The 11,516-nt window shown below is 31.6% G+C and overlaps 1 protein-coding gene across 1 annotated transcript; it reads left to right on the top strand.

Moving 5' to 3' along the window:
• Positions 1–4,349: 4,349 nt before the first annotated feature.
• LOC132729631 (uncharacterized) lies at positions 4,350–11,040 on the top strand. Its single transcript, XM_060715438.1, has 4 exons — positions 4,350–4,507; positions 6,357–6,526; positions 9,766–9,864; positions 10,515–11,040. Exons 1-4 carry the CDS (start codon positions 4,495–4,497, stop codon positions 10,965–10,967), a joined length of 735 nt encoding a protein of 244 aa, XP_060571421.1. The 5' UTR covers positions 4,350–4,494; the 3' UTR covers positions 10,968–11,040.
• The last annotated feature ends 476 nt before the right edge of the window (positions 11,041–11,516 follow it).

Raw genomic sequence — 11,516 nt, 5'->3', positions numbered from 1 at the left:
GGTCTCACTCTAACTCCCACTGTTCTAACCGATTTAGCCCATTTTGGAGGGTGACTGGTTTGCAGACGTCAGAGCAATGTTATTTCAGTATCGTCTGCAATTAAGCGGACCTTGGAATTTATATTGTGTGGGAGGCGAGAAACAGGAGGGGTCCTAGAACAGAGCCTTGGGGACACCTGAGGCTACTGGAATAAGGTTAGAGCAGCTGCCATTCAGCACAACAAACTGCAGCCTGTCATCTAGAAAACTTTTGACCCAGTTTAAAGTTTAACCCTGAATTCTTAGTCATGTATTTTCAACAATATTTTCCAATGGCTGACCTTGTCGGAAGCCTTACCGAAATCTAAAAGAATCAGATTTACTGTTTTTTCTCATATACTTCGGATATTATTTAGTTACAATGTAATTATGTACAAAAACGAGACATTGTGTTATACAAGAATTTGTTTTTAATCAATATGACTTAAGTAGTTTTAAAAGTATTCCTTACCAAAACGATAATGCATCAGCTACATCATTTCATTTGTATTCCATAAGTTACATGATCGGAAACTGACGTCATTCACATCACCACTGTCCTCAATCTATATACCTACACGAGCAAATATTTCACTTAATTTTATGACCGTTTGAATTGGTTAAACAGCTTAAGAATTTGAACTTGTTTCCGACAAGTAAAAAATTCAGCACTTGGCCGCCATATTGCAAAACTGTTTGACTACGTGATTACGAGATTGACCTGTACGGGTTAATTTACGCGGACGGTAAGGAAACAGAACCCATGTGCTTCCAACTTTTTTATCAATTACTTTTTAATGATATTGAAAAAAGGTGATTTACTGACTTTTGTATTCAATATAATCATATTTAAGTACTAAAAAATTAAAGAAAATAAATAAAAACATTATCTTGAATTATAAATATCGAAATCATATCAACAAAGATGTTCTCAATATAGAACACGACTCTTCCATAATCGGTTCCCGCGAATGACGTCATATTAGTCCTACATGTCATGGCCGACTGAAGTCGTCGTAATTGATGTTTTACAGTTAAATAGGCAATTTTAATGAGGGTATATATATTTAGTACTCTAAATGGTATAGAACGATATTAAAATAATTGTTTTATCGCAAAATGCGTAAGAATTGATTGGGACAATGGTATTTGCAATAGAAAAATAAGGTAAAATCAACTTATATTTTTCTGGTTAGGTTTCGTAATGGGTCTAGTCTAAAACTTTAATGCCTCATCAGATGAAAAACAAAAATATTATTAAGTAAGTTTACAGAAATTTCTGGATTAAAGATAAATTTTGACAAAACTAAGGTTATTTGGATAGGCTCTCTTAAATATAGTACTAGGTCAATTAAGACAAGACGGAAATTAACATGGGGTGATACACAGCTCAAATTGTTAGGTTTAATATTTGTAGTTGATTTAGAAAAATGATTGACTTAAATTTTAATGAAAACTTCAAAAATCATTCATTGGAAAAATAGAATATTAACTCCAATAGGAAAAATTGCTGTTATTAAGTAAATTTTGCTTCCTTTATTTACTCACTGTTTCACAAGCCTACCAACACCAAATACTGTATTTTTGAAAACAATTAATGACTTATTTTATGATTTCATTTGGGAAGGCAAGGCAAAAATAAAACAATCAGTACTTATGAAAACATACAAAGAAGGTGATTTAAACATGGTTGATATCTATAGTTATATACATAATTTAAAGATACAATGGTTTAAAAGATATGTTAGTAATAGCAAAAGTAAATGTTATAAGCTAGTAAACACATTGTTTAATATTTGATAAAAATTTTAACACTGGAAAGATGTTTTGTAGTTTGATTATTAGCAAAATAACAAATTATTTCTGGATTGATGTTTTAAAAGTTTATATAGTGTTTGTAGAGATAATATAGAGCAAGAATTACATATGCCACTTTTTTACAATCACAACTTTTTAGCAGGAAAAAGATATATCTACATTCAGACATTATATAATAAAGGAATCAGATTTGTAAAAAATATCATAAATGAACAGGGTAACTTTGTAGATTTGATATATTTAGAACAGATCACAGACAAACCTGTGAACTTTTAACAGTATCATAGTTTAAAACAGGCAATAAAATTGTACATGCAAAAGTTTAATATTTTTATTAGTAACAATTTGCTTAATGTTCAATTACCTATAATAAATTGTTATGTTAAACCTATTTTAACTATGAATAACAATAATATGTTCATGAAATTATAGCTAAAAATTCAGACATACCTACAAGTCAAGAAAGGTGTAACACATGTTTTAAAGACAATAACATTAATTGGCAGTTAATATATAGTTTTGTTTTCAAATGTTCTAAAGATTCATATATTCAGTGGTTCCAAACAAGAATTATTCAGAGAACTTTAGCTACAAATTCACTTTTGTTTAAAATGAAAATTGTTGACAATAAAATGTGTACTTTTTGTAATCGCTGTGAAGAAACACTTACATTTATTTTGGGAATGTTTTGGGAATGATCATGTTTTATGTTGTAAATCATTCATATTAGGTACAGAAACTAAAGATTTTAAATATTACATATTGTTTCTAGAATTGAAAAGATATATTTATTTGTCTAATAAGAAAAAACTTTTTACCTACATGGTTTTAAAAATAGTTTGAAATTAGCATGGAATATCTATAGAAATATAAATTTGACAGATGATGAAAATAATAGATGGTCAATTATGAGATCCTTAATTGTTTAAACTACACTTAATATGTGAAAAAGAACTTTACCACGTAACAGATTATTTAATTCTTTAATAATAAGTAGTATTTTTATTGGTATATATTGGGGCCTCAAAAAAAGCGGCTTATAAAGTTTTGGAAGGATAAGTCAGATGCGAATAAAGTTATTTCAAATACACTAATTTATCACATTAACATGGAAATGAAAACATAACAACATTTATTGCGAAAAACTAAATTCAAATGACACACCTGAAGATTATATAGAGGATATTTGTTTGTTTGAGTGTAAGATGAAATTTTATTTCATCGAGTGGTCTTGAAAAACAGTTTTCTCACGACTGGTGTAGGCACGACTGAGAATACTGTTTTTAAAGTTCATGAGATGAAATAAAATAACATCTTACACAACAAACAAACAAATTTTCTTTTTATTTTATGCTTTAAAAGAAGTTAAAATGAAATTTCCTTATATATAAGTTAATATTTAATTTTGTTTTCCGCACTGAGAGCCTCATTTAGTCGAATTTCTCATTAAATACAAGAAGTCTTGGGCTGAAAATAAGTTCGACAATCAACGTTAAATGGCGGAGATATTATTCATTTTATTAAAAAATATGAATGATCGCTTGTTTTAATGATAAAAACAAACAATTCTAGTAGGAGAAAAAGTCCAAGCATCCATCCATATTTCTGTTACTTACTGCGAATTTATATTAGACCTGACTTTCTTAAATGTAAGCAGCCGCCATTTTTAAAAGTTGTGAATTTCATGGGAGGAAAATAATTGTGTTTGATTCAGAGGAATATTATTTGGATTTGTTAGTCATACACATTTTTAAAAGAAAGAAAACTTATTTGAGGATTGTAACAGACAATAAATAAGTGTTGACAGAAGTGTTAACATTCAAAAAGCGGCTAGGAAATTGAAAATCTTGGAACCCTAACGAACGCTGGGTTGTTTACTTATTATTCGGACTGATGACTGTCATTGCTTTTCAAGTTTTCATAAAGCATACGGCAGTTATTGCTCGTAGGATACCCGGTACTTAAATATGCCCAAATGTCATCAAGAGCAGTATTGCATGTGGAAGGAATGTATTTTTCAGACTGTAAAAATGAAACAAAAAAGTAAGAGACGATATTTGGTGAATGGTTATTTGAATGAATAGAAGTAAGTTTTCTTCTTTTTATTACTTTTGACATTTAAGCTATTTATCAATTTCAGCTTTGCTTTTCTCTGAACAGCCTGACATTGTCAGAATTGTCAGGAAAAATAAAATTGAGGTACCACATGGGGAAAATCTTAAAAAAGTTGTTTCGTCATTGAAAAGTGTGAAATTATATTTTGATAATTTTCACTGAGAAATTATCAAATATAAGTTCACGGATAAATCAGTAATCCACCGAAAAGCATAAAAAACGTAGTGTCTTTGACTCCTGTTCACAAGATGAAACCATTTATACATTTCCTTATAAAACTAAAAGAACTAAATTTTACTTTCCCACCGGCATTTTACCCAATATAGATTAGCAATGTTGTCGATATTTCTTTGTACCCGGAAGTATTAAAGCATCGTAAAATCTCGCAAGTCACATGACGTAACTTACATACCCTGATATTAATATTGTATTTGGAAATACCCGTTCTCACTCCGTACAATAAAAACCTTTAAAACTGAAGCATTAGTAAATATTTCTTATCGTCATTTAAATATTGGTGGCTTACTGTAACGGAAAAAAAGAATGTTTTCTCCAGGTTAGTAAATTATTGTTTAACAAATTTACATAACAGTCGGATGAAAATGATATTTTGCACAATGTACAAATAGGTTTTCAGCTTGAGGGCACGCACTAGTGATCATATGTTTTCACTATTATTGAAAACTTTATAGCATTACACCTGTTTTGGAGATTTTTCCAAGGTTTTTGATACTATTTTACACTCTACACGTGTTGTCAAATTTAATAATATTGGAATAAATGGATCTTTTTTAAATGTCCTGTCAGATATGTACAAAGATAGTTACATTCATGTTAAACTTTTACAACAAGAAACATAAATATTTAGGTATTTTATACAGTTCAAATGGCTCATTAAACTGTTTATCAAAAAGAAACGTGCAATTCGAACTTACTTTAAACCCTCAAAATATTTTGTTGGTGTGAAAATAGTATAGAATATTTTTTTTAACAAATCATCATACTGTGCGTTAAACCCATTCTTTCATATGCATATGAAATTTTGGGTACTGTGAAAAAGAACTCCTGTATTGTTAATAAAGATACTCATGTAATTGAAAACTCATTTAAAAACCTGTTTTGTGACAAATTGCATATGAAAGCTTTAAAATATATTCTTGGAGTTCACAAAAACCCCTGCAAATTATGGTGTTACTGGAAGATATCCATTGTATGTAAATATTATTACGTAATCAACAAATACTTTAGTAGGCTTTTATATTCAAAACCAACTTTATATTACTTGTATAATTAATTTAACTATAAAAAGCTGGGTGACAAGAATGATCTATGTTTTAGATAAACTTAAAGTAACCAAGCATCAACATTATAGTAAGAATTTATCGAAAATTGTTAAAAACTTACCTGTAAGTGAGTTTAAAAAACTAAATGGCAGAACAATTAAATACATGCTACAAAGAACATAATGGAAAATTGAGGACTTACTCAAAATTTAAAAAGTTTAATGTATGAACCTTATTTGGATATTACTAAAGATCCTGTTATTAGATCGTCTCTTACTAAATTTCGAATGAGTGCTCATAGACTGGAGAAATAAACGGGCAGATATTGAAAAATACCTGTCAATGATATAATTTGCAAATGTTGTCTATTACAAGATATTGAAACAGAATTGAGATGTAATCTTTATGATTTTGAAATAACTCTCACATATCTGTAAAGGTACCAAATTTTAAATGTCAGAACTGTTTTGTATATATGATGTTAAGTGAGAATGTTGATACTATTAATGTTTTATGTGTGTGAATGTGTGTGCGTGTGCGTGGATGGATGGATGGATGTAATTGTATGTGCGTATGTGCGTGTGTGTGTGCATCAATGGAACACTATAAAATGTATATTAAATATATGAAAATTTTTAATGACAGGTGCAAAGCCTTCACGCACAAATAAGATTGTTGTCTTTTTAAAACAATATTTTCTTTGATCTAAGATTTTTCCACATGCTCGTTTTCTAGAAGTATTATAGAATTAATTCTTTTCTTATGAAAATTAATCGATATTCGTCTTCATTAATGTCTCAGACTGGTTCACATATTTGACAAAGTCTTTTTTTCTCTACAAGAATTTATCTTAGGTTATTATTTTACAGAGTCAGTGATTCCTCGTCCCTTAGCTTGATAGTAACTTTCAAAGAATTCAATGAAAGTACTTGATATGATTCAAGAAGTTGTTTTAAATAGCGGCATCTTCCAAATGGAATTTAAGCCTGACTCAACTTACACATGATTGCTTCAATTGTGTATACATATATTTTACTGTATCAAGTGTCTCTGAAATTCAAATGTCCTATGAACGTGTATCAAATGTTTTTTCTTTAAACAGATGTTTCTTTTACATTTTAGAGAAGTCTGTGCGCGAATCGAGTATTGCGAAATTGAAGTTCATTTCTGGAGCACAAGTATATCTAGGTGTTGGTATATTTGTTTGCGCCGTAATAGCAGTGACGAAACAAAATGATTATTTGCATTTTTTGCGTTACTACTTTATTGGTGGATTTACATGCGGAATAACGGTATGTGTCAATAATATAGTCCGTCATCTTCTGAAAAATTGACATTACTTTATATTGTTCATACGTGAAACTATTCTTGTTCTGATAGTTAAGTTAACTGAAAGAACTTGGGTGGAAGTTGTTCAATGAGCGATATAATTTTTAAAACGGGAAAATTCCCTTTATAAAAGCTTGAAATAACCAAAGTTCCATTTTATATATCTAAAATTTTTAATTTTTTTCTAGCAATAAAATTTTCACTTTTTAAAGATCTGCTAACAAAATGCCCTAGTTATCCCTAAACACCGAAACAAACTAGGGTTTTAATTTTTTTTAAAAAAAGGGATGTTTGACTAACAAATCCAAATGATATCCTTATAAATCAAACACCTCCCGTGAAATACACAACTTTTAAAAATGGCGACCGCTTACATTTCACAGAGCCAGGTCTAATATAAATTCGCCGTATATAACAGAAATATGGATGGATTGTTTCACTTTTTCTCCTACAAGAAATGCTTGTTTTTTATTATTAAAACAAGCGACCATTTACATTATTTGAATAAAATTAATAATAACATTTAATGTTGATTGTCGAACTTTTTTCAGCACAAGACTTCTTGTATTTTATAAGAAATTCGACCAATAGAGGCTACCAGTGGGGAAAACAGATTATGATGTTAAAATGAATATCAAGGAAATTTCGTTTAAACATGTTTTTTAAGCATAAAATAAAAAGAAACTTTTTTTGTTTGTTGTGTAAGATGTAATTTTGTTTCATTTCGTTAACTTTAAAAACAGTATTCTCACTTGTGGATACGCCACTCGTAAGACTACTGTTTTTAAAGCGCACTCGATGAAATAACATTTCATCTTACACACAAACAAACAAATATATATAACAAGCATAAAATAAAAATAAAATTTGTTTTTTGTTGTGTAAGATGTAATTTTATTTCATCTCGTAAACTTTAAAACAGTATTCCCACTCTTGGCTACGCCACTCGTGAGAATGCTGCTTTTAAAGCTCACTCGATGAAATAAAATTTCATCTTACACACAAACAAGCAAAATTCCTCTATAACTCTGTCGTCATATAATTGTGTTATAATTATTATGCATGTATATTTTATTAAAATACTTTTAAATGAAAATTGTATAAATGATATTTATTATCTAAAAGGAGCGTTTGTCATAGGACAAAATCTCAATGGAATAGTTAACTGTTGTTATTGTTTTATGATGTTTTGTGTTTCTAATGCCATATTTAAAATTAAGATATGTTATTTGTTTTCTACGATGGTGTATCTTCATGTGTTATCTTCTATAAATAAAGATATAATTATATACCCGCAAAACGAAGTTGTAAGGAGGTATACTGGAATCAGCTTGTCCTTCCGGCCGTCCGTACGTCTCCCCGACCGGCCATCCGTCGGTTTTTTCTTGTGGGATTCCTTTGATCCACATTCTTCATATTTTAATTGTAGATGATCCCTATTGATTTTGACGTCACCAGGTCAAAGGACAAGGTCACAGGGGGCTTGACTAAGAAAAGCTAGTCAGCCCAATGACTTAAGATTCCTTTGACCCCCAGTCTGTATATTTGGCATGGTGGTTGGTTATGACCATTACATGACGCCTATTGATTTTAAGTCACCAGGTCAAATGTCAAGGTCGCGGGGGCCTTGACTAAAAAAAGATTGTCCTCCCAATAACTTAAGATTCTTTTGACCCACATTCTTCATATTTGGCATGGAGGTACGACATAACCATTAGATGACCCCTACTGAATTTGAGGTCACTGAGTCAAAGGTCAAGGTCGCAGGAGCCTTGACTAAAAAAAGCTTTTCTGCCAAATACTTTAAGATTCCTTTGACCCACATTCTTCATATTCAGCATGAAGGTTAGTCATGATTGGTAAATGATCCCTATTGATTTTGAGGTCACTGGGTCAAAGGTCAAGGTCAGAGGGATTTGACTTGTAAAAGGTTGTCCGCCCAATAACTTAAGATTCCTTTGACCCACATTCTTCATATTTAGCATGGAGGTTAGTCATGATTAGTACATGGACCCTATTGATTTTAAGGTCACTGGATCAAAGGCCAAGGTCACAGGCGCCTTGACTAAAAAAACCTTGTCCGCCCAATAACTTAAGATTACTTTGACCCACAGTCTCTATATTTGGCATGGTGGTTAGTCATGATAAGTAGATGACCCCTACTTATTTTGAGGTCACTGGGTCAAAGGTTAAGGTTACAGGGACATTGACTTTCAAAAGATTGAACACCCAATCACTTAAGAAACATTTGACCCACAGTCTTTATATTTTGCATAGAGATTGACCATGACCATTAGGTGACCCTTATTGTCGATCAAAGGTCAAGGTCACAGGAGCCTTGACTAAAAAGCTTTTCCGTTCAATTGCTTTAGAATGCTTTGGTCATCAGTCTTCCTTTTTGGTATTGAGGTTTTTTATGACTAGTTGATGACCCCTATATATTTTAAGGTGACTGTGTCAAAGGTCAAGGTCACACGGATTTTTACTTTAATAAGCTTGTCTGCTCAAATGCTAAAGAATGCCTGTTCGCAGTGTTTTGATTTTGACATTTTCACATTTGAAGCATGTAGAATACATAACTTAGCAATGCACTGGCTTAGTATCCTCAGATTTGGCAGACAGGTTGTCCTTTAGCTCTAAATGGCCACTGTTGATTCTGACAAAGTGGTATGCGGGGGGTATTCACGCCATGACAGTGGCAGTTCTATTTATAATTATGAGCATCATCATCATCATTATATTAATTATTCTTATTACTATTGTTAATATTATAATCATCATCATCATTATTATCATTATTATTATTATTATTATAATTATTATTATTATTATTATTATTATTATTATTATTATTATTATTATTGTTGTTGTTGTTGTTCAGAGATAGTCGTCTGAAGCAAATTTTTCTGGCCAAAACATTAAGAATGTTAATTAAATATATACAATGATTTAAAAGATAAGATCAGAACATCTAGTCTACATAGATTTCCTATAAACGGGAAACGGGACCCTTGGAGGAAGTGTTAGGAAAGTATTATGTTCGGCATGAATGACTTAAGCGACGAGAGGCACTCGATAATATGAGCTTAGATTAGACAGACTGATGAAGTATGTACGCAACACTTCACTTTGTAAGTCCTTATGTCGAATATTGACGGTGGCAATTTTAATGGAAGTATATATTGCTACTTTATACTTTCAGGGTGCACTAACAGGCATTGGTGGCATAATGACCGTTTACAAAGCTTCTTCTTACAACGGTGACGATGTCGTGTATCTTCGGAAAGAAGTAAAATGTACCGTAAGTTATAAAACTTGTATTTAAGTGCAATGGCGTTGTTTTTGTATATGACATCATTTTTATTTTTTGTAGTAAATTATGGAAGTATACAGGCTAGATGAACACACAGTTTGTTAACGGTAGCATTGGGTTTCGGCATATATCACAAATACAACATTCCGGGCAAACATTTGCCGTTTTCAATGGTACATAACTTTTCATAGGACGTCCTTAAATTTTTCGTTTATGCTTGCAGATATTTCCAATGCAGCAATATTTAAAAAAACAAACAAATATGTAGTATCTGTGTGTCATAAATTTCTGCTTGTATATCGGGAAAACATGAGATACTTTAGCGGTGATCCAATGTTATCGTAATCAAATGGCACGTCACCAGCATATTCATTAGATTGCCCGAAATACAAGAGTTGAAAGAGTTATTCGAATATAGACTTTGAAATTGATTTCCATTATAAGTCTTTTAATGTTGCCACAGAATAAAGATGTTATTCAATGTACAAATAACTTTAATATTCAATTAGTCTCAAAAGATGTTAAAATATATGTTCTGCAGCCCCTGATAAAATCATTAATCCGTAACGCTAAGCTTTAGACAAAATAGTAATCACAAGTGTATAATTTATTAATATGCTTTTCTCGTATATTTTCAGGCATGTTTACAAACGGTCTTTGGCTGCATTTTTGTGATCATGGCTATTCCTGGAATGTTGATGAATACAGTATTTCTGGTACAAAGCAATGTTGATGACGAATACAATGACGAGCATAAGACGCACGTCATATTATCAGCATGTATTTTATCAGGAATTGTTCTTCTGCTACTAATTACAATCCTGTCACTTAAAACCATGGGCTACCAAGGCAACAATCAGAGAATGTATCATGCTAATTACCCAAACACGGTCGGAGGACCCCAGAATTATCAGGGCCAGTCTCCTTACGCTCAGCAACAAGTTTCCACCACTGGAGTTTATAACCCAGGTTCGAATTCCCCACCTTATGCTCCGGCTCCACCATTTTTCGGCATTGGACAGAATCCCACACAATATGGTGTCCAGCCAACTTTTGTTCCGACAGCGCCACCACAGCCATATTCATACTAGCCATAACTTGAAAATATAATAACAAATAGTGGAACATTGAAACTGTCATCGTAATATTAATCAAAGCACAGCAAGCACTGAGGTATACATTGCTTGACATCAAGACCATGTGATTTTAATCTACTGAACTCAATAGAAGTCATCTTCTGGTAACAGCCAATTCCGAACACAAATCTAGGCTTATTTCTTCTCAAGTTATTAATAGGACAAGAAAGAGGTTTTGTTCCTACAGACTAGTGCTGTGTTTTTCCAGGCAAGCCTATATGGTTTGCGAAACTGAAGAGCAATACAGAAATCAGTTTGCAAAGACCTGTTTATTATCTGCAGTATACAATGCTGAAATAGTGAAGTAGAGTATTCAGTGTTTTTATCTATTACTTTAAAAACAAGACCAACAGCGGGTTTGTAGTCTACAAAAATGTGGTATTGAATCATTCAGCAAGACTTTAAAGTTAGGTGAACATTTTTGTTTACATGCAAAACGCATTCACTGGAAAAAATGCACTCCATAGTGCAATTATTGTTTTTGTTTACATGCAAAACGCATTC

This window comes from Ruditapes philippinarum, unplaced genomic scaffold (genome assembly GCF_026571515.1).
Source record: "Ruditapes philippinarum isolate M1 unplaced genomic scaffold, ASM2657151v2 ctg10023_1_1_1_1, whole genome shotgun sequence".
Taxonomy (NCBI): Eukaryota; Metazoa; Mollusca; class Bivalvia; order Venerida; family Veneridae; genus Ruditapes; species Ruditapes philippinarum.
This window is presented reverse-complemented; position numbering and strand designations above follow the sequence as displayed.